Raw genomic sequence first — 24,433 nt, 5'->3', positions numbered from 1 at the left:
ATAAGTTGGGAATCCTTATACTCTTTACTCATCAGGTTCTTTGCTAGTTAAACTAATTATTCTAGTGATGCTCTGTTTTCTGTAAATTGCGAATTGCAATCCCTTGTTGCTTGTGAGGATAAAGTTTGATAACACGCGTGACCTGGTATGAATGTAACTCACAGGGTAGCAACACTCTAATTGCTCACTGCCTTTGCCTTCTGCTTATTTCTGCATGTTCACACAAGTTTTGAGTTGTGTTGAATGGGAACAGGGATAGAAAACATTTAAAATGTACCCCTGAGCAGTTCTCTTAATTTCTCAAAATAGAAACATCTTGAAATAGGTGGTGACATGAGTTGATGTTGACTTTTACATAATAACAGATGTGGCCTCTTTTTGAAAAGATATTTGGAGATTGAGCAGCAATAATCACCACTCGTTAAGTCTCTACTATATGCCTGACAGTATGTTAGAGATTCATGAACAGTATTTCATCATATTGAAGCTAAAAATGAGACACTAGAACAGAGCTTATTAGGAGCTTGCCCCCCGGAACAAATCTGCATGGAGTCAAAAATCCATCCACACACATATGAACTGTGTGACCTTGGGCAAGTCACATATCTGTATCTCAGATTTCTCATTTGTACGATGGCGCCAGTGTTAGTGCCTAAAATCAAGCAAATTATTACTTAGAATGTTGTAGAAAAGTACCTGGCACATTAGATGTAACAATCGACATTAATGATAATTATGAATTTTGTAACCGATCGTCCAACCTGACGAGTTTACAGATGTTAGACAACTTAAGGTGAACCAGCAAGTGGAGTGGGGGATATCGTTGGGCTTACCCATTAAATTCCACTGTAACAGAGCAGAGCATTAATTTGAAGGTAAATGAAACAGTTTCAAGTACCATAGAAGAAAGTGAAGGATCTCTGGACCCTCACACATGGAAGCTACACGAGAAACCTGAAGGCTTGCCTTTTATTTCTCTGTTGCAAATCTATTGACCCCTTAGACTTTTTAAAATTTATTTCAGTTTTACTAACTTGTCGAAAGCTAGCACCGTGGCTACTATGGCATGCGTGGCACTAAAATGAGTGATACCAGCAATCATTGCTACAGAAGTGAAGAAAAGAGATGTATGACCCTGGATGAAGGAATCTGGGGAATGTCCAAGATTAGAGTCTCTGGAAACTCTTTGTGCCTTAGACTACTAATTGGGAAGGGAGAGTTAGCAACAGGCATGCAATTACTTTTTCTCTTTTCGTGGCATGACTTGGGCATGGGTAGAGGGAAGAATGACCAAGTCAAATCCTCCTCTATCTGTACTGCTGACCAGCCATCTCATAAAAACAGTTTTTCCTAGTAAAAAAAGAAATAATAGGTTTTATCTGTGAAATGCTTTTACAAGGATACATCTGTATATCCAGGTTGCTTATGGTAACTAAACCTTCCATTTGTACATTTATGGAGGCAAGGCAGGTTGGAGAGCTAACGAGATATAAATGGAGACATTTGACTGAAATTGCCCCATTTGTTAAATCAATGCTTCACATATATTGCTTAGACCTATGTATGAAATCTGATTAGAACAAATCCTAACACAGAGAGAAAGAGCCTATGTTCATGTTCTTGGAAGTCTCCAGGGAAGAACATGTTGTTTGTGACCTGGGATTGCTGAGCCTTTGAATTATGAGTGAAGTTTTGCCTGCCAGTGACAATGCGATCCTTTGTATTATCTTAGTGGGTCACTCTTGGTTCCTCTTCCATTATTGTGAAGTGGCTGAAACCCTTTAGAGACTGTTGAGCTCTCATCTTTGCTCCTCACTAGCAGTGAGACTTCAATCTGGTTATATAAGTGTTCTGAGACTTTGTTTCCTCACCTGCAAAATGGGTTTGCTAATAGTGATAGCTGGTGTGGTTTGGGGATTAAATGAGGGAAAAAAGGGGTATCGAGCATCTCACCCTTCCCTGCACTGGGGCAGGCACTCCTTTCCCAGCTGGAACCAGCCTGGTTGGCAGGAGAGGCATTGCATGCTGTGTCGTCCTTCACATGTCTTACAAGAACCGTGGCAGGGGATACACTGGAGCCTGTCCTTATAGTAGCCCTCAGGGCATTCCTTCACACAGGTTGTTTCTGCCAGGGGAGGAAGAGAGTCTGTCTTGGCATCAAGTATGATACATGTCTCCCAGACCTCCCCTGTAGGCTCCCCATTGTGCCCTTTGAGGACAGGCTACAGGAGGAATGAGACAGTGTCCCCATGGGCTGGTGGACATTCTTGGGAGTTGAGATGAATGTTCAGGAAATAGAATTGACCATCAGAACTTAGCAGTGGAGAGAAAGCAGAGGTCAGAGGAGACTGGAGGTATGGGCTGCATAGAAATCAAAGTATGTCAAAATGAGCTGGAGGAAGTGTAGGGGTCCCCAGCAGATGGAAGAACATTAAAGGCAGGGATTGGGGTAGCACAGGTCAAGGCTTCACAGAAGAAAGCAAAATGTTCAGGGCCAACATGATGTATCCCTGCCACTTCAACTTTCTATTTCTAGCCTTGACTGTGCTCCCTCCAATGTAAGATCTGTTGTGCTGTCTGCACAGTGAGATTCTTGATATTTAGATGAATTAAAATGAAATAAATTGAAATGTTCAATTTCTGTGTTGCATGAGCACAGATATAAAGCAAGATAGAAAGTTTAGTGGACAGTCTGTTTAGCTCATGGATTTAAAAATTAAACTAAAACCCTAAACCTTCTGCCTTTTACAGTGCGAAGAGTTGGATTCTAGTAATTCCACCCCACGTCATGACAGTTCCTCCATCAACCCCAGTGGAGTCACTGATTCTTTCCTTTTCTTCTTTGACATTGAGGGGTAGAAGGTGTGGGTGGGTTAACTAGAAATTTTTTTTAAAAAATCAGATCTTCTAGCTTTGCAGCTTAGCTTCTGCTTAACCTCATAGGAAGGAAGTCTGGCTGCCCTGTGTTATCAGCGTGAGCTGCTAGTAAATGTGAGACCAGAAGCCAGTTTGTGTCTATTACCCCAGGCTGCCTTAAGCTTGGCTTATAGCTACTGAGAAGGTGCTGTGAAGTCAAACTCTGCTGGGAAATTAAGGTACTTGAAGCAGGGCATCTGATTTTCCAGCACTTAGCATAATACCCTAGGTCTCCCGTAAATGTTTTTTCATGGCTATTTTGCTAAAGATGGATTTTGATGATGGTTTATTGTCCAGCAGAGGTATCTGGTTAACTAGGGGGAAGCCTTACTCGCTCTCTCTCTTTTTTTTTTTTTTTTTTTTTTTGTTCTCTGCGGGGAGCCTTCTGCTGGTTTCAAGCAGTCTTTTTTTTTTTTAATAAATTTTATTTTTATATTCCCCATACAATTACAACCCCCTTATTTTGACCCCAATCCCTCCCCTCCCCACCCCCCACTCTCCATAGAGTGTCTCTGTTTCATAGTTTTTGTTGATTTTGATTTTCACTTTCTTATAGTTATTCATTTTCCTGGTCCCTTATTTAAGTTTTCTAGATTCCTGCTATGAGTGAGACCATCCGGTATTTTTCTTTTTCTTTTTGGCTTATTTCGCTGAGCATGATCCCTTCCAGCGCCATCCATGTTGCTGCAAATTGCATGTGTTTATCTTTTTTGAATGCTGAGTAATATTCCATGGTATATATGTACCACATCTTCTTGATCCAGTCATCTATTTTTGGGCATTTGGGTTGTTTCCAAAGCTTAGCTATTGTAAACAGTGCTGCTATAAACATAGGGGTGCAGGTGCTCTTTGGAATTGATGTTTCTGTGTCCTTTGGGTAAATACCTAGGAGTGGAATTGCTGGATCAAAGCCTTAATCTCTTAAGGATGAAACACCTCTGTATGAGTTTCCTATTGCTTCTGCAACAGATTTCCACAAACTCAGTCACTTAAAACAATACAAACTTATTATCGTTTAATTCTGGAGGTTAGAAGTCCACAAGGTTCCTTAGTGTTCCTTTTAGAGACTCTGGGTTAGAAAATGTTTCTTTGCCTGTCGTCATCTCCTCCAGCTTTAAAGCCAGAACAGAGACATCTTCTCTCTGTTCCTGCTTCTGGCATCACACAGCCTTCTGTTACTAACTCTGCTTCTTGCCTCCCTCATAATCCAGGATAATCCTCCCATATTAAGGCCATTAATTTATTTTATTTTATTTTTTACATCATTGTTTATTTTTAAACAATATTTGCTTCCCCCCACCCCCTAGGTATAGTCCCCATAAAGTTTCCTTCCCCAAGGCACCTGTGCACCATCATCTCAGTCCCCTGTGCCCCTCCCTCCCTCCCTCTCACCCTTCTACCTCCTCCTCCCCTGCAGTATGTCTCTGATTTATAACTGTCTGTTTTTGCTTTGTTGTGTTTTGTACTGTTATTTTTTTTACACTGATGTCTTATCTGGTTCCCCTATGTTCCTGCTGTAAGTGAAACCATCTGATATTTTTCTTTTTCCCTCTGGCTTATTTCACTGAGCATAATTCCTTCTAGCTCCATCCATGTTGCTGCGAATGACATGAGTTTATCTTTTTTGATTGCTGAGTAATATTCCATGGTGTATATGTACCACATCTTCTTGATCCAGTCATCTATTTTTGGGCATTTGGGTTGTTTCCAGCTTTTACCTATCGTAAATAGTGCTGCAATAAACATAGGGGTACAGGAGTTCTTTTGGATCAATGTTTTTGTGTCCTTTGGGTAGATCCCTAGGAGTGGAATTGTAAGGCCACTAATTTATCACATTTGCAAAATCTTTTTTTGCCATGTAAAGTCTAGGTTTTAGAGTGTGGACTTTTTTTGGTGGGTAGGGGTAGAGAGGGTAATTATTCAATTTTTCAAAACCATTGGAGGAATTATCTAGTTTGTAACTAGCTTGACCCTAGTGGGGTGGTGGCGAGGGGCAGGGTGAGGTAATATGAGAAGACCAGCCTGAGCACATCCCGAACCTGGCCTACAGGGGACTCGGCTCTGAGTTACACCCTGAAGTCTTAATTTCTAATTAAGTCTAATTCATCCCCCTAGCTTAAGAGAAGACCATGCTGTAGTGATAAGACATCTTCCTGCGTGTATGAAGGTGATCACAGGTAGCACTGTAGATTGGGGTAATTAGAATGTAAGATCCCAGGAAGATAAGGGAGATATATTATTATTTCAAGGGTAAGCTCACTAGCGTTAACAGCGAGGTTATGTAAGAAAGCATCCCTGATCTTAGGAAATATATACCAGAGTTTGTGACAAAGGGGCCATGTTATATGCAATGTGTACTCGAGTGGGTCAGAGAAAGATCTATTGTGCATCATGTCTGCACATACAATGAGGGTGAGCAAGCAACAGCAAGCAGGTGAGAAAGCACATGGGGTGAAAGAAGACCGGTGGGTGAGGTGGGTAGAGGGGCACAAGCTGTGTTCTTGTACACTTCTAGTTCTTGCATTTTTTCTGTAGGTTTCAAATTTTTCCAAACACAAAGTAAAAAAATGAAGAAAAATCTGCTGGGTACCAGACAGCATGCAAGGTATTTTCCCAGGTAGTGGGAAAAACAAAGCCCTCTTCAGAGGAAAAGTAACTTACTGAGAAGAAGGTTCTCCTTCGGGCAGCTGTGACACTGGTCCTCGGCAGGCCCCCTGCAGTGGAAGCACTTAGAGTGACAGGGCTGGCACCCCAGAGACTCATGCCAGTACTCAGAGACTGTACATTCCTTGTGAGGCACGCACTCCCCATGGCTGTTCATCGTCAAGCCTTTCTGACAGGTCTGGCAGGTGTCAGCCTTTGAGCAGGTCTGGCAGGACTCATGGCAATCTGGAGGCAGAAGGGCGGCAGACAGGGTGAGAGGTGGCTGGGGTACCCCTTCAGGGAATTACTTCCCCTGGGAAGTGTGTTTACATTCTTTTCACCTTCCTCCAGAGATTTCTAGAGTACTGTCCACAGGTATGGGACCATGAGTTGGGGACAGTCCTGGGGTTCCAGGGTTGAGCATTCATGTTGCAAATGAGGAAAAAATGGCCACTCATAGTACAGACTGAAGCGCAACAACCCACTTCAGGAATATTAGTGAAATTGTAATTGCCCAAATTACAACAAAAAATAAGCAGCTCTCCACACTAGTTCGTGATCTTTTGCCATCATATCTCCTGTGGTCTTTCCACACCTCCCAGAAAACCTTGAGGTTATGTCAAGACATAATTACCTCTAGGCAAAAAGGGTGTCTTTTGTATTCATTTATGAACACACAGTGCCTGTGAGAGGGTCTGGTATGCAATAGGCTCTCCATTTGTATTTGTTAGACTTATAATAAGAGCAACTCATTCCCACTTCGGGGTTTTAACCATTGCCATTCCCTCTGCCTAGAATTCTCTTTTCTTGGATATATGCGCCCTTTATTCCCTGTTTCTTCCTGTCTTCCAGGATGCCTTCTCTGGAATTTCAATTCTGTCCTACCTAACTGCCTGTCCTCCTTCCCTGCCTGATTTTTTCCTTTTGCCTTATCATCTTCCCCCAGTAGGATGTAAGCTCCATGAGGGCAGGGTTTCTGTCTGTATTGTCCCCTGCTGTTCCCTGGGCCTGAACGAGCACACAGCACATAGTAGGTTCCTAATGATCACTCATTGGATGAGTGTTGCATGCTCAGGTGTACCCCTTCTGCCATGCAGGCACAGCCTCCCGTCTCCAAGCCCATGTTCTTTCAAGCCAGGGGAAACATAAAACACACAAAAAAGGTATATCCAGATCATAACGCTAGAGCAGATAGCCTTCTAAGTATGTTCTAGAATGCAGCTGGTCCTTCAAACTCTCACTATGGTTTAAGGCTCTGGCCTCTGGAATCCAGTAGTGTTTGTTTCATGGAAAATTAGAGGTAAAATACTGGCTGCCTATCGGAATGAATGCTTTGACTATATAGTCAACAATACTGTATAATATACTGAAAGTTGCTAAGAAAGTAAATTTTAAATATTCTTACCAAACAAGTAACTTCGTGGAGTGATGGACGTGTTAGCTAAATTTACTGTGATCATCATTTAGTGATACACAGATGTATCCGTCACCACACATCCCTTAAACTTAGTGTTATGTAAAGGACATCTCAATTAAATGGGGGGGGGGGAAAGTCCCCTCCTCAAAATGCTTTCCTCATTTGATGGAGAATTTCTCTAGTAAAGGGCAATGGAGTTAATTTTTCTGTTTCTTGCTGAAAGTAGGCAAAAATTCATACAAACTTAAAATATAAAGAGGCAGGAATAAAAACAGATCATCTCTCGAAGGTATAGGGATTAAAGTGCTGAGTGAAAGGTGGGATTGGGGACCCGGGGCAGGAGCGGCTGAAGGGAAGGGAGAGGGAAGGAAGGAGCTTCAGGATACATGATAAAGGGAAGGACGGACAGAGAAAATCCTCCACTGCACAGCTTTGCTTATGCCGCTATAAACCTGCAGTGGCTTAACGCTTTAAGGAAAATCTTCCATTTGGGGTGAATTTTGAAGGCTCATTATCTCTGTTACAAATCCTCACAAGAGAATCCTTTTCGGGGCCTCCCCGGTGGCGCAGCAGTTGAGCGCTGGGTTGCGAACCTGCCCGCGGCCTCTGCGGCGCCGGTTCGATCCCCGGCTGCTCCCCAGCCACCAGAGGAGGGTCCCGCATGGCGCGCAGACCTCTCCTGCGGCCCGCTGCTCCCCTCAGCAGTGTACTTCGGTCCTTCTGCCTGCTCTGCTCCCCGCTCTGGCTCTGGTGAATTCTCTCGCCCTCCCGCGCTTCTGACTGTACCCAGTGCATGTATAAACAAAAACAAACAAACAAACAGATAAATAAATAAATAAACATGCCTCTATAAAAAAAAAAATTAAAAATTAAAAAAAAAAAAAAAAGAATCCTTTTCGGTCAGCTGCTGTCCTGAGGAGGCAGAGTGTGATTCATTGCCAATAGAAGTTAGGGATCAAAACTTACAAACAATTCATTTAAAAAATAAATGATAAATTAGAGCAAATAATTTATAAATGATAAATTATAAATGATAAAAAATAAATGATAAAATATACTTTAGCATCAGGGAAAGGGGTAGGGTGACAGCTCTCGGGTCAGACGAGACCCGCGCAATCCCCAGAACCTGCTTTGTCTCAGCAGAAACCCAAAACCCACGGGGCTCCCTGGGATATTCCACTTGGCCATGTGCCAGGAGGTCTTTACCTTTGCAGTCATCAGTCCACCTTTCATGGTAAGTTCCTGCTGGACACGCCGCCAAACACCGCCCGTGGTAGAGATACGACAGCAACCACATAGCACAGCTGCTGCAGTCCTCTGCTGACGGGCCGCTGCACTCTAGACAGTCTTGGTGGCAGCGGACACAGTGGCCTGCGTCTTTGTAGAACTTCTTGGGACAGGACTGAAGGCACGTGCCTTCATGCAGGAAGGTGTCAGGCATGCACTCTGCGGGGAGGGGAGAGCAGCAAGTTACCCCCCAGGGGACAGGAGAAAAGGATTCTTTTCTTTTGCTAGTCTAACCCCTACCCTTTGGCTCATTTGACCTCAGAGCACATCGGCCCCATCCCTGGCCTGCCTGGGTACTTCCTGCAGCTCTCACAGGCCCTACTTGGGAGAGGAGACTACAAATCTTGACTTGAGATAATGCTGGCTTTTTGTCCTGAGATGATCTGCCCCCAGGAGGTGCAAAAAGTTGCAGCTGGAAGTATTCCCAAAACTGGGAAATGATTAACAGTTTTGAGAAAATTGGGCCTCCCCAGTGGCGCAGCAGTTGAGCGCTGGGTTGCGAAGCTGCCCGCAGCCTCTGCAGCGCCGGTTCGATCCCCGGCTGCTCCCTGGCCACCAGAGGAGGGTCCCACATGGCGCGCGGACCTCTCCTGCCACCCGCTGCTCCCCTCAGCAGTGTACCTCGGTCCTTCTGCCTGCTCTGCTCCCCACTCTGGCTCTGGTAAATTCTCCCACCCTCCTGCGCTTCTGACTGTACCCAGTGCTTGTATAAATAAAATAAGTAAATCTTAAAAAAAAAAAACAAACAACCAAAAACAGTTTTGAAAATTGTATTGAGTACCTGCTGCTCTAGTTAATACAGAAATAAGTTTAGGAATTCTTGGATTAATTTGTCACTCACTGACAGGTTAGTATGAATAAACCTACCTTGTGGGTTTATTTTGAGAGGAATCCAAGCAAACATTTTAGGTCATACCAAGAGAATTTTTTGGAATAGACACATAGTTAAAAGTATTATTCTGGAGAGAAAATGGGACAGTCTCTTTTGGGAGAAAATTCCAGAGAAAATAATCCCTAGCCAGAGTACATTTGTCAGAGTCTTATATTACAGTTATCTCAATTTTTCTTTTTTGTCTTTTCTAACAGTTGCAATTCTCCAGCTACCGTTGAGTTCATTGCTTCATATCAGTCTCTCATAAGATTTTGTACTCAAAAAGATGGGAACTGTGGTCACTCTGTCTCTTTCTCTCTCTCTCAATAAGAAAAGTCTATACATCTATTTATTAAGGGTGTCAGCCACCATCACATGTGCTTGACAGATTTAAAGTAGAGTGGTGGAAAAAGCTGTGTAATAGGGGAAAAAAAAAAAAAAAGAGTAGCTTCAGGTATGCCCCGATTGGTGATGGTGAGATTGGGGAAAGTGTTCGATGGAGTAATAAACCCTGGACACTTGATGCCAGTTGTTACAGGGTTATTGTTTGCCTTTCTGGACTGGTTACTAGAGAAATGTTCTGATACACTGCAAATCTTGCAGGGAGGGAGTAGGTTGCCCTCCTGGACTGGTTATCTTTTAAACATGTTCTTGCCTTTTTGATAGCATCACCTCGGAATCTGAATACTTCCTTGTTTTGGGGGGTTCTTGTCTATATCTCTAGAGCCTGAGGTAGAGCTTGGCATACCTGTGCTCTATGTTCTAAAATATATGTGTCTGGAAGAAATCATGTGAAAAGGACAATGGTCTGCCTTAACTTACAGAATTCATAATGGAAAAGACTTTCTTGCCTTTACTTTCCTCAATGATGTGCACAGAGGTAGATGAAACTTAAGTGAACTAGGGAGACTGCTCCCCTAGTTCTGGATACCCCACCTTTAGAGAGTTGGTCACACGCAGGGGTCGCTCAGTGGCACCCCCTGTCTCCTGAGATGCTCCCAGGTACCTTTGCATATTTTCTCATGGATGCAGTCCTCACACATCTCCGGACATGGCTTGCATACCCCCTCCATGGCCACATGCCTCTTGGAGCACGTTTTCTGGCACATTCCCTGCTCCAGGACAAGGCCTTCTGCACATGAGTGGCAGTTGGTGGCATTTCCTTCACATGTCTTGCAAGAAGAGCTGCAGTGTTCACATGTGTCATTTTCTGCATAGAAGCCCCTGTGGGGAGGAGAGAAAGCTAGTGAAGAAACTTTCCCGCTAAGGAAAGGATTTAATTTTGGTGGCAAAGGAATTAGGACTAAAACCAGCTGCTGCTATAGTTAACAAAAATGAGTCCATCAGAGTTCCTGAGGAAGTCAAAAAAAGTCTGGAGAAATAAGATGAAAGGAATAGTAAATTGGTTTGTTTGAAAATATATATTAATTTGTTTATAGGTCAGTCGTCTTCTGATTTCCCTATTTTACCTCTCAATTTTTTCTCTTTTTCTCTTTTTTTGTTAGTGCCTTATTTTAGAAAAGAAAATGCTTTTTATTCAATTGAACATATTTTTAATCAATAATTTAAAAATCAATACATTAAATGTTTTTAAAAGGTTTAATACCCTATAAAATGAGAACCATTTTTTTGGCTTTTGGGTTCTCTCAGCTAACCTCTGATCACATCTTTCATATACACACCTATAAATATTTGCACACAGCATTGAACATATTTTGAGCACCTCTTATGGATGTATGTGATTGACTTTCTTCCAGGTAGACTCTGTGTGTGTGTGTGTGTGTGTGTGTGTGTGTGTGTGTGTGAAGGTGTAGATGTAGTACCTTTGAATGATTATCACAATATACAAATCATTCACTGATGTGTAAACACTATTAATAGCAAAAAACCCAAACCCTCTCAAAAATGTGTGGGAGATGAAGGAATTTGTGACTTTTTTTTTTTTAAAGGAATAACTGGAATTTGTAGAAGGAGTAAAATCATAAACCAGTCTAGAAAATGGCTTTCGGTGTCATAGGAACCTATTCTAATTGTTTTATAGTTATCCTTCTATTAGTTATTGCCATAACAGTGCTATGAAAGAAAATATCCCCTAAATCATGGCTACCCACGTGTTTGTGGCTTGGCAGATCTAGGCTAAGCTTGTGGTCTAGTAGGAAGGAACTGGCAGCACATACAGGAGAATGACGTAGCCTGCGCTGAGGGGGAAGGAGCCGGACTCCAAACTGCACACTAGGTCCAGGTTGTCACAGACCCTTAACCTGCCTGGTAAGGGGGCTGCTAGGCCATGTGCTTCTCATTGGCTTGGCAGAGGCACCAGAGTGCACATTCAAGCAGGCAAACACGTTTTAAGTTTCTGCCTCTCTTTTCACATCCCACTGGCTGAAATAAATCAGATAACCCCACCCAAAGTCAAGGGTCAAGGAAGTCCATTCTTCCTTGTATGTGAGTTGCTGCAGAGTTATAGGCAAGAGGGCATGATACAGGGATCCCAGCATATAATCTGATCTCTATAGCATCTCTGCTGGATATTTTAATGAACTCATTTATATCCATTTAATCATTCTTTCAGTCATTAATTTCTTGTATTCAGTAAGCAAATATATGTTGACTATGTCAGGAAGAAAAAGGACAGGGGTATGTAAAAGTCACATTTCTAATGTGATTTTAAGAGGGAAAAATTGGAATTAAAAAGCAGCTTGGGTAGAAGGAGAACTAAATAGTATACAAACTTAAGACCAAATTTTTTCACACATGAGTGTCCTTAGCTTTTTTGAATCCTCTAAGAATAAAGAACACTTAGAGAATACTCTAAGAATAAGAATAAAGATGTTACTACTTTGTCCAACCAAGTGAGTCTCTAAAAGATTCATTTGATGAGGCAGTGGAGAGAAAGGTATTATATGCTCACCAAAAGTTTAGTTTGATTTGAGAAATTTGGAATTTAGGAAACTAAGTGCATTCTCAAATATATTACATCTTCAGGATGAGAATCTGACGAACCCACCATTCCTATGGGGTAATAAGGCACTTGACTTTGCTGAGTGAGATGATCTTTCTCCCTAGCCAACCTTTTCTAAACTCTGGGAATTTTCTCACTGCTAGAAATGTCTGTGTTTTTCATCTGTAGCCCCTTTAACCACTCCTGATAGCTTCTGCTCAGTAAATAACAGAGTGGGACTCACCCCATCATAGAATTAGGGTGGCATCTGGGCATACCAGCTGGACCATCTCAGTGCTTAGAGGGTGGGGGCTATCTGTCAAGAGATATTGCAGTGGTGCCCAAGGTCTCTCGAGAAGCATTTCTGAACACTGAAAATAAGCAATTCTAGTTTATTTATAGTTTATATTTTTTATGAATATAGTTTATATTTTTTTATGAACCCAAGAAGATACAGCAAGAAGAAATCCTTTTCAGAGTCTTCTCATTAGGGAGTTAGTAGATGTTGATGAGATGCTTAAATGAGAGGAGTAAATTCAAGCACAAAGAAGAAAAAAATTATTTATGACTAGTGCTAACTCAAAAACAGGCAAATCTCGGAATCTTGTCAGGAAGAAGCCAAAGGCAACACGAGATTTTCTCAGAAAGTCACTTTGGTAAAAGCAGCCTATTCACACAGATCTCCCTAGTAATTTGTCCTACTGTCTTCTCCCTACATTTGCATTTTCTATGTTAATGCTTTAATTTTCACTGCTAATTTTATTGAAGAAGATAAACATACTTTTGGAGACAGAATGACCATCTGGACTAATGAAGTCCAGAGCACTTTATGTTGAAGTCTTTCAACCCAGGGAAATGTAAAGCAGAAGATGAACGAACGGTTCTGAAACTCAACCTACATTTTAGACAACCAAGCCAGTGCAGCCACTTACAGGAAGACTGTATTTAGTTGCTTCAAGTCCATTCATATTTGATGGATTTGAACATGTTATAACTTTTGTGTTGCCTTTTAAACAATAACTATAATGATATTTTTTATGACTCCAACTTTTTCTTTTTCCATGGCATCTACCTGACATGAAAAGCACTGACCACTAAAGCTGACTTATAAATAATATTGGCTACCTGGATGCTATTTCATTTTCTATTGTGTTTCTGTTATAATTCTTACTGCTGTTTTTAGATGGCTTGCTCCCAAAAGGGTGATTTCTCTGTGAGAGCAACAAAGCTGTCAAGCCCAGATTTTAGGATGTTTGTGTTTTCTTTTTGAACACACAAAGATGGGGCGTCCATAGTAACCATTCCACCCTGCTTCAAAGCAGAAGGGCACATGCTTGTATGGTATTCTCAGGCCATGTTCTTAATTTTCTAATTGCTCAAAAAGTACATAGCTACTCTTATGTCTGTACCTTGTCCCATTGTTTCCTAAGAGTGACTCAGCCCAGATTTGGAGGAGAGAAGTGTTGATTGGTCAACTAATCTGAGGAAGGAAAAGTGCATCTCTTTCTCCCTGGCTTTAGTGTGTTGTCAGTTCCTGGAATACTTGAAAAAGCCAACAGAGAAATGGGGAAATATAGCATTCAGGAAATAAATAAGGTGATATAATCACAATCAGTTCAATCCCTTCATGGCAAAGGTTAACAAGAAAGTGATAACTGCCTTTGCCAAGTCGACCTCTGCCCTTCACTGTTGTCCTGTAATGCCTTTGCTAAGGCCAGAGCATGGTTGTTGGGGGAGAAGTTCAACTGAGTTCTCTTACTCTGTCTTGCCTCAGACTGCCTTCTTGGGTTATCTTATCTTGACCCTTTCCTCCCCTTGCTTGCATCCATGCCTTAAAAAATCCTTCTGGAGCTATTTACCAGTAAGCTTCTTCTCAAACACCTCACTGGGGAGGAATTTTGAAAATATTATGGTGCGTAAAGGAAACAAGTCACAAAAGATCCCGTTTTGTATGACTTCCTTTATATGAAAAGTCTAAGATCAAGGAAATCTGTAAAGACCTAGACCTAAATAAATCAGTGGTTGCTTAAGACTGGGGGCAATCGGGAATAACTATTGAAAGAGTAGAGACTTTCTTTCTGGAGTGATGGAAAAAAATTTAAAATCAATTGTGATGTACAAGTCTGTGAATATAGTAAAAACCTTTGAATGGTACATTTTATGTGCAGGAATTGTGTGGTATCTAAGTTTTATCTCAATAAAATTATTAAGACTCCAGTTAGATGAGAAATTGATATTGAGCAATGGTTAAGCACATGGACAGCAGTGATAATTTGTGTTGAACCCTGGACTCCCATGTGTTAGCTGTGTGACACTGAGCTTGCTGCTGCTTTCCCCATTTTACAAAAGAGGTGGGAGAACAAAAGTATCTGGATAAGAGGGTTCTTTTGAAGGTTAATGGGATTGTTATAGTGGAAACTCTTAGCACAGTGTCTCAGCATCACGAGCACCCAGAGAGTGGCTGCTTTTAAATGGTTTGTTTTCTCTCAGAATCACTAAATCTTCTGTGTTAAGGTCCTATTGGAATTTAGCCTCTTTTGACACTGATCGATGTAAATCTTCCCTGCTGGACTGTAAGCTTGTTGCATGTTCAGACTTCTTCAACTGATCTTAGTTTCCAACATGACTTCTTAGACCTAGTAGGTGCTAAGTATGTGTCTGTAGAATTGAATGAATAAGCTTGGCTTTTACACTGGACTGGAAGCTGCTTGAGTGTATGTGCCTTATGTTTGTACCCTTCAGGATCTAGCTTAGTGACAGATACAAATAGTATATTAAAAAACAGCAAGATGGTTTTTTAGATTCAAGATTCCAGGATCTCCTCCTTCCTGCAGATATGACAAAACTACACACACGCACACAGTCTCTCTCTCTCTCTCTCTCTCTCTCTCTCTCTCTCTCTCTCCTGGAAAAGACTAGGCAACTGAAGGACCTGCATTTTCACAAGGAATAGTGTCAGAAAATGTTGGAGAGGTTAGGGAAAATGATAACATAACTTCACCTGGAAGGCTACCCGGGCACTGCAGCCTAAGACAGGGAGGGACAGCCATATGGAACCTTTTTTGGAGACTGAAAGGCTCACTTCCCTATCAGGGGTCCTAGTACCAGCAATAGCACTAGAGAGGAAGCACACAAAATCTGGGGTAGAAAACAGAGGGGCTCTTCTTTGGAGAACAACAGGATTCTAAGTAGCAGAGGCTTGTAGCTGAGCACCGGAGGAGCAGATAAGTTCTGGTCAGGGCCCATACCACACTGGTAGAAATCAACCAGGGAGCCAGGAGCGGACAGCAGAGCACCCAAGCCCCTCTGCCATCTGTGGCACCTAAGGCCATTTAGCAGTCCTATGACTACAGACAGCATTTGTCCAAGACGCATACAGCTTGAGAGCAGCTGGAGTTTGCGTCTTTGGGGAAGGCCCTGTTAACGGAACTTGGGGGAAGTAGAATGTGGTACATCTGGGGCTCCCTCTGGAGGATTCAAAGGAGAGGGTCCGCTCTGTAAATGACTGCTGTGTTGGGCAAAACACCTGTCCCGCAATTGTCTGTGGCCTTTGGTGGGGTTATATTCTCCTATAGTGCTTGCTATCTCTAGTCTGAGTTTAAAACCCCGGATCCTGGCAGCTGGAGCTTGCACCTCCACCGAACATACTGTGGATGTTGCCAGGAACAGGCCCTAGTTATAGTTATTCCTATTCACGTCTCCCTTCTAGGGACACAACCCCGAGGGGGGTTGGAGAGAGGTCTGCAAGAGAGCTAATTTCAATGGACAATGCCCACAGACCCTGAGAATCACCCATCTCTCATCTGCCTGTGACCTCTTTTGGGGTTGTGACCTGTCCACAGTTCAAACCCACAGCTCCCAGATGGCTGTGCTCCTGCCTGTGCCTCTGGGGAAATTTTGGGTTGCAGAAGCTGCTGTATCAGAGTTGGACTGCAATCGATGGATCAGTGTTAGCCTGAGTCTGCTGGGAAAGCTCTGTGTGGGACTAACCAAGAGAAGAGGGTGACTACTGATTGCCTCCTCAGCTTGGGTACCCTGGGGACACTTGAGCACCTGGCATCTGTTATCAGCAGCCTCTTTGCATCACACTGCCCCAGTTCATACCCTTGCTGGCACGAGACCTCCAGTCATCCAATGAGGGGCAGAGACTTCAGCTTTTAAAGCATCAGCTTCCCAGTATCCCAGGCAAACAACCTATATTTTATCCTGCAACCTGTCACCTTAATATAATGCCAACACATCAAAACAAGGAAAGAAAGCTACTTAGCTCAACCCATACAAATTAGCATGTCGTCACAAACAAAATGAATGTACTCCAAATGATGGAATAAAATAAAACTGCAAGAAAGATATCCAATTGCAACAATCTCTGAACAAAATGAAAAAAAGTATCAGAAATAGCAAAACCAGTAAGAAATTTACAGGAAAATATCAAGAGGACTATTTGTATAATAGGGCTACCAGAAGGAGACAGAGAAACAGAAAGGGATAGAAACCTTATTTGAAGGGCCTTCCTGGTGGTGCAGGAGGTTGAGTGCCGCGCTGTGAAGCTGTTTGCAGCCTCTGCAGCACTGGTTCGATCCAGGCCATCTGGCGAGGGTCCCACATGGTGTGGCAGACCTCACTTGCCTCACCCGCTGCTCCCCTCAGCAGTGTATTTCATCATTCTGCCTGTTCTGGTTCCTGGTCTCTCTCTGTTGAATCCTCTCAACCCTCCCGCATATCTGGCCTGTACCCTGGTTCTTGTATAAATAAAAAAATCTTAAAAAAAAAAAACCTTATTTGAAGAAATAATAGCCAAGAGCTTTCCTAACTCGGAGAAGGAAACAACCATCTAAATCCAAGAAGCTCAAGGAGTTCCAGACAAACTGTTGATAGGATGAGTCGAGGGATTCTAAACCAGGGGACTAAGGAAACCATGAAGAAAACACATAATCAACCATGACTTTATTCTTTATTTTTTATGACTTATACCTCACCTACTCGAACCATTTAGAAAGAGCTTATGTGTTCCACAGCCTATCACACATCACTTTTGTGATGGACAAAAAAAAGTGGACAACTACTTGATTGTAAATACAGGTGGAAAAAAGAACAAATGTTCACAAAAGTCAAAACATGTAGTAGCTCAGGGAGAAGTGTGCATCTGGCCTATGAACCTTTTGGCTGCTGTAGCCAATAGTGATGTCAGACAGATGAGAGGAATGGCTAATATGGCTGCTGTAGCCATGGGGAGAGGAGTTCTTTGGTGAATGGGAAGGACTTGCTAATGGATACTGAAGGAAAATTAACACAGGCAGGCAGTGAAAGGAAGAGGGAGACTTACTTAGGACACTTGCTGTAGCATCTGCCTTCGTGGAGGAAGAGGGGATGGTCTGGCTGACTCTGGCACTTTGTGCACAGACTGACTTCAGAGCAAAGGGCACAGTCCTCAGAACAGGCCTCACAGCTGCCGTTCCTCACGGAGGGCCACATCCCCGGGGGACAGACGGAGATGCAGGCCTGATCCAACAGATAGGCACCTAGAGATCCAAGAAGAAGGCAGATCAGACAGTCATCACGTGTCAGACCAAACAGTACAGACATGCACGCAGACCCCTGAGAGTTTTATGACAAACTAGACATGATCCTGAAAGTGTACTCTCTGGAACTGCATTTTAACTGCTCCAAAGACACAAGTACCTAGAACACGCTTTCAGCCTTGTCGGGACACTTTAGTGTTCCTAAGTCGTCATGGTCAGTTCAAGCTCTCAAAAGGAAATTGACAACATGAGGCTTTTGCCCTATTTCTCTGGGTCATTCTGGGGCTTCCCTTTGTCAACTTGGTACCTTCTCTGTCTTCCTGGTGGAAGGCAGTGAGATGTGTGCAGCTCAGTGGGGTCCACTCTGCTTTCCCCAAACCTATCTTGCTAGGATCCTGACCTAGCAATAATTCTTTCACCCAGTTCTACCTTGAATGAATGGTCCATCTGTTTTTAATTGAAAATAAAACCACTATTAATGAAAATAATTTAAAACTCATCCTCAACTCCAAAGTACCCACAAAATTGCCTCTATTTTTGCGTGTACATTTTATAGGAGTGGCATCACAGAACACCTATCATTTTAAATTGTTTTTGCATCCCGTCTCACTATTAACATTGCACATTCCAACTTAATGACTACTTTAATGGGAGTATAATACTCTTTATTCTTAATGTTAATGCACCAAGTTAATAAAATATTTCCTCATTTAGGGGTGTTCTTTCTGATATTTTGTTTTTATGGATGGTGAAGCAGTTAATTTGTTGAGCTGTGACATTGTTTTATTTTTTCTTCCCTTAAATTCAGTGCCAGAAAAGAAGGAACTAGCAGGTAGGCTAGTTACCCAACCTCTATTCTATACTGCAGGTTCTTTTCTTTCAGCTATTGCACTTCCAAAGAGCATCATAACTGACAGAAATTTCAGATACGCAAAGACCCATCATCATCATCAAGCTTTTGGATAAGAAGCATTTTTATCTTTGTTTCCATCCTTTGAAAGCCAGTTATTATAGGTGAGTGTCTGGGTCCCCTTGTTTCTCCAGAGTAGCTACAGTGATAGGAACGTGTGAGACATCTAGGTCAAGTCCTACAAACCCCCTGCATAAAGATGCCCATATACATGAGTTACAATAAATCGGCACGGACATTGCCACCTCTGCTACCCTCCACACTGACCTTTTGGACATGAAGTGCACAGGGTTGGAGCTCCACTGCAGGTTTTACAAGAAGAATGACAAGGCTGGTTTTCTTTCAAACTGTCTGTGGATTGAAAGCACCAAGAAGTGAGTCTCCCTTGACCAGCTCCTGTCATAGCAGTGTGATCGCGGGGGTTCCCTCCTCTCCCTTCCCCTCTAAACCAGAATTCCTTCCAGTTTATGTTAGGTTAATGTTGGCACCTACCTTGCGAATGTCATTCATTTTTTCTCTTACAATTGTCTACGAAGACTTTCTTTGCAAATTTCCAGCGACAGGATAGCCTTAGATACTGTGGGGATATGTAAACTAACAAATGTTGCTGCTTTCATATATTAAAAATATGTGGGAGTGGATGTTTGTGTGCCTGAGGAATGCGTACCCGAATGAGTTTTTGAGTCAAAGGCAATAATCGCTTCTTTCCTCGAGACCTCTTCATTTCAAGTTAATAACTGCAAATTCACTGTGCCTTTTTGTGGAGAAACACAATTTCTTTTCTTTTTTCTTTTTTTTTTTTTGAGAAAACAAAATTCACTATTGGTCAATGTTTGGGTCTCTCTGTGTTCAGTGTAACCTGTACAGTGCAACATATATTTATCTCCTCTTAATTTCTTTTTAAGATTTATTTATGCATACAAGAGCTGGGGTGTAGGCCAGAGGTGTGTGGGGGAAGGGTGAGAAGCTTCACCAGAGACAGAGTAGGGAGCAGGACAGGCAGATCTACTGAAATACACTGCTGAGGGGAGCAGCAGGCAAGAAAGGAGAGGTCTGCTGCACCATGTGAGTATCTCTCTGGCTGGAGATCTAATCCATGCTGCAGTGGCTGTGGACAGCTTCATAGTGCTGTGTCTTAACTCCTTGTGCCACCAGGGAGGCCCTCCTCTTAACTTTTTTTGAATTTAAAAAAAAATTTAAAAATTTAAAAAATAACCTTGTCCCAATCATTGTTAAGCATCTAAACACAAGAGCTATAAAAAATACTAATGGTGCCGCGCACAAGTTTTCTGGTTGGTCAAGTGATAGGCAGGCCATCCAGGTTACTATACCACAGACCTGGAAATGTAACAGCTATTTTCTCTCCCCCCAAGAATTCCTTTGATTGGCAGGCCTTTCCAGGATGACAGCAATTCCACAGGATACTTTCAAAAACACACATAACAGACTGAGTGACATTATTCAGTCACTACACATGAAGATCTTGACTAAAGCTTGGAAATTACTCAGGAATCAGCGTGACTCACACAGGGGAAAATCACAAAAAGGTCTAGCCCAGAAGGTGTGATACAGATGTCCCGGACCTCCAGCCACTTGTGCTGGCATCTTACCCCCATGCCTCCTCCTCTACCTCCTCCCTCTCTCGTCTTTGGGCTCCTTTCTCTCTCTGAGAGTCAGCGTGGCCAAGTTGGTTCTGCAGTCACAACTGTTTTCAGGTCCAGCTGTGCTGCTTACAGGCAGGGTGACTGTGGACATAGTATGAAACTCTCAGAGTTCTACGTGCCCTGCCCGTAAACGAGAGAAATGGTGTTTTCTCTATAGGACTGTTGTGAAGACTAAACTCTATAATGTGCATGAAGCGGCTATCTACACAGTAGTTCCTACTCCTTGCCCCTCCCCCCATGCAAGTCTCTGGCTTGTTACCATCCACCCCATTTTTGAGGCCTTTATTTCCAGCCTCCCTTTCTCCTGTTTCATGTTCCCAGTTGCAATGGAAGCCATAGCTTGGGCTCACGATGGCACTTGGGGTTGACAAGCTGCTGAACCTTGCTCCAGAGGAAGCTAGATTTAAAGGTAGGTAGGTAGAAAGAAGATAGATCTAGATAGAGCAATAGGGGGGGCCTCCCTGGTGGTGCAGGTGGTTGAGTGCAGCGCTGTGAAGCTGTCCGCAGCCTCTGCAGTGCCAGTTCGATCCTCGCCAGCCGCGGAGCAACCCACATGGGGTGGCAGACCTCTCCTGTCTTGCCCGCTGCTCCCCTCAGCAGTGTTTAGTCAGTCTACCTGTTCTATTCCCTGCTCTGTCTCTGAATCCTCTCACACTCCTGCATATCTGGCCTGTACCCTGGTTCTTTTATAAATAAAAAATAAATCTTTAAAAAAATAGCAATCGATGTGGATTTAGATACAGATATGTAGATATAAATGATTGCCCATCCTGCCAGGCAGAGTGGCAGTTACTTTCCTAGTTTGGAGAGAAAAATTGGCCTTGATTTTCTAGGGCACTGATGTCCTGTCTCAGGGTAAGGGACGGGGCTGTGAAGGGCTCAGTTTGCCTTGCATGGAGCAATGCTGGTCATGGGGTTTTCACAAAAGTGATTTGCGTGACTCTTAATGTGACTGAGTCTTGTTCTGAAGGTCATTTAGCCTGAAAAGATCACTTCGCGGAAAAGGCAATAGTGAGATGAGCAATTATTCTGTTGCTAACATCTGTCTTCAATAATCATCATGGAAAAGCAAATCAAAACTATGATGAGTTTCCATCTCACAAGCTGTCAGAATGGCCATTATCAAAAAGAACCAAACTGTAACAGGACACAAGTATTGGCGAATGAGTGGAGGAAATCGATCTCTGGGCCTGGTTGGTGGGGGTATAACTGGTGTAGCCACTATGGGAAGCTTCATGGAGAGTCCTCAAAACAGTAAAAATAGAACTTCCATATATATTCTAGCAATTCCACTTCTAGGGATAGATCTAAAGGAAATGAAATCACTGTGTTGAGATATCTGCACTTCTATATTCAGTGCAGCATTACTTACAATAGCAAGGCATGGAAGCAATCTAAGTGTCCAAGCTAAGATAGATAGATCACATATGCTAAGTGAAATAAATCAGACAGGAAAGATGTATGATATCACTTATATGTGAAACCAAAAAAGAAAAGCCCACACCAAATTCATAAAAACAGAGTGTAGATTAGTGGTGGCTAGGGGTGAGAGGTGACAAAGGGTAAAGGTGGTTAGGGTACAAACTTGCAGTTATAAGATGAGTAAGTTCTGTGGATGTAACACACATAATGACTGTACTTAACCATACTATCATTTATACTTGGAAGTTTTGGGCAGAATAGATCTTAAAACAGAAACACAAAAAATGATGTGAAATACAAACACACAGAAAAGTAATGTGATACATGTGTTGACCAACCTTACTGTGGCATTATTTTGCAATATATATGTATATCAAATCATCACATTATACACTTTAAGCCAACACAGTGTTTTATGTCAATTATATCTCATGAAGACGAAAGAGATTCTAGGTGAATAGCTCAGGAGCAGTTATTCAAAAATAATAAAAAAAAAAAATTAAGCACCTTGAACATCTTTAATATATGTCCAGGCCATGAATTGATTTCATTTTTATACTAAAATGTTGTATTTACAAACATAGGAGTTTACGTTAATCTTCTCATGTTTGTGTAAAATATGTATATATACACATGTATTTATTTTATTTTATATTTATTTATTTATTTATTTTTTTGGGACCCTTGCCGGTGGCGGAACGAACTGTGCTGCAGAGGCTGCGGGCAGCCTCGCAGCCCAGCGCTCAACCGCTGCGCCACCAGGGGAGGCCCTACACATGTATTTGTAATTACACATTCCTCATTCTGCAATTTGATATTTTACTGTGATCTACTTAGTATAAAATTCTGTAATGTCTGTTAGTTTCCACCAGAGGGGGCTCTGAACACACAGTAACAGCAATTAAGTGTGGGTAAAATCATCCCCAGCCAGGGCTCTTTAGTATAAAACATTAATGACTTAATCTCAGCAGGTTAATTTTGACCTTGATCATAGTCTTTTTTTTTTTTCTATTCCACAAAGTCTAGACTTGACAGGATATCAAAATAAAAAAAAAAAAGGAAAATCACCTTGACCGAGAAAATGTAGTTTCCATCCTTCAATAATCACTACAGCTCAGTCACATAACAATAAATTTTTAAGGGGCCTCCCCTGGTGGTGCAGCGGTTGAGCTCTGGGTTGCGAGGCTGCCCGCAGCCTCGGCAGTGCCGGTTCGTTCCCCGGCCACCAGGGAGGGTCACACAAAAAAATAAATAAAATTTTAAAATAAAATAAGCAGTACTCACATGGTTCAAAATGTGGAACATATATATATAGTGAAGTCTCCCTTGTAATTCCTTAGGCATCCTTTTTTATACAAAGTGAATATATTCACATGGTTTTATCACACCCCAGCCCCACTTTTTCAAAAATTCAGTTATGTTTTGGAGACCACTTTTTATCAGTACGTAAAGAAGCTTCTCATTCTTTTTGGTGACTGCATAGTAGTCCATTGTGTGATTGTATCATACTTCATTTCTCTAGTCTCCTACTGGCAACCATTTCATTTCCCCTCCAGTCTTTGCTATTTCAGACAATGCTGTTGTGCCTCAGAAGACAAAAGGTACTTTTCAGTCTTTTCTTAAAGGGCAGGGGCTTTTCTTGACAATCTCTCCCAGACATATCTATTTAAAATGTCAGTAATGTTCTAGAAGTCTGCACTGCTGAACTTTCTCCAGTCTTTCCCCTTTGACCACCCAACTGCCTTTCGGACCTATGGTCTTCTGTCTTCACTTCTTTCGTATCACTGCTGCATCCCCATTTGCTTCTGACCACCCCTTCTTAGGTTTGTTTCTGCATTATAGTGTTTATCTTGATTGATTGGGATTGCCTTCTGCCAATTTCCCTGTTACCTCTTTTTTGAAACTTCCATCTTCGTCGTTCCTGCAGCAGACTCTTCACCAACGATGGGCTTGCAGTGGGCACAGGTTCTTTTTTATTAAAAAAATAGAGTTTTTTTTTTTTTTAATGCAAACAGGGTAAAGAAGAGAAAGTTCACCTAAAATCTTATTACCAAGAAATGTATGCTGTGAATGCTTTGGCATGTTAATTCCCCATTTTTACATTGAATGTGTGAGTATAAGCGCACACACGCACACACATATATATATAGATGTGCAAATTATACGTTCTGCATATAAAATACCAACCTTACATTTTGCATTAAACATTGTCAGTCTTACTGGCATTTTCCCTTTCCATTGAACTGCTTTGTAAACATTATTTTAAAAATAACAGTTTGTATGTGTCTATTTGCATAAGCCATAATTCACTTAATTTCCCCCTTTATTATATTCCTCTCCCTTTTTTGTTATATATAAAACTGCTATCTACACGTTGTGAGTACATAATCTTGGTTAAGTCAGGACTCAGCCTGACTGTAGCCTTCCTGGCTGACCATTATTTTTGTTGCCCTTTTTCTAGGATTGTTTTCTCAGACCTGTGTTACCCAGAATTATTTTCTTTCATGAACTAGGGGAAGGCTGTTTTGAAAGTGATCTAGTTCGTATTTCATGTGTATCAGGTTAATGGGCTAGGGATAATTTTAATTGTGTTATATTTTATACTGGGTGCTTTATGTGTGTTCTGTTATTTCTCAAATGACCTTCTGTGAGGTGGATTCATGTTCTCATTTTTTAAATTTAAATTTTATTTTTATATTCCCCATACAATTACAACCCCCTTATTTTGACCCCAACCCCTCCTTTCCCCACCCCTCACCCCCCATAGAGTGTCTCTGGTTCATAGTTGTTTGTTGATTTTGATATTTTCTTTCTTATAGTTATTCTTTTTCCTGGTCCCT

The 24,433-nt window shown here is 42.0% G+C and overlaps 1 protein-coding gene across 1 annotated transcript in view; it reads right to left on the bottom strand.

Annotated features, from left to right (window-relative positions):
- LOC311173690 (proprotein convertase subtilisin/kexin type 5-like) overlaps positions 1–24,433 on the bottom strand; it is a gene marked incomplete at both ends in the record, with an annotated part of 47,373 nt that overhangs the window by 16,342 nt on the left and 6,598 nt on the right. Inside the window, 5 exons of the mRNA XM_084237785.1 lie at positions 1,954–2,222; positions 5,578–5,630; positions 8,183–8,422; positions 10,141–10,358; positions 17,402–17,597. Coding sequence (XP_084093911.1) covers positions 1,954–2,222; positions 5,578–5,630; positions 8,183–8,422; positions 10,141–10,358; positions 17,402–17,597 — 976 coding nt within the window. The remainder of the gene's footprint in view (positions 1–1,953; positions 2,223–5,577; positions 5,631–8,182; positions 8,423–10,140; positions 10,359–17,401; positions 17,598–24,433) is intronic.

The sequence above is a fragment of the Talpa europaea genome, assembly GCF_964194135.1.
Source record: "Talpa europaea genome assembly, chromosome: 7".
NCBI classification, from domain to species: domain Eukaryota; kingdom Metazoa; phylum Chordata; class Mammalia; order Eulipotyphla; family Talpidae; genus Talpa; species Talpa europaea.
This window is presented reverse-complemented; position numbering and strand designations above follow the sequence as displayed.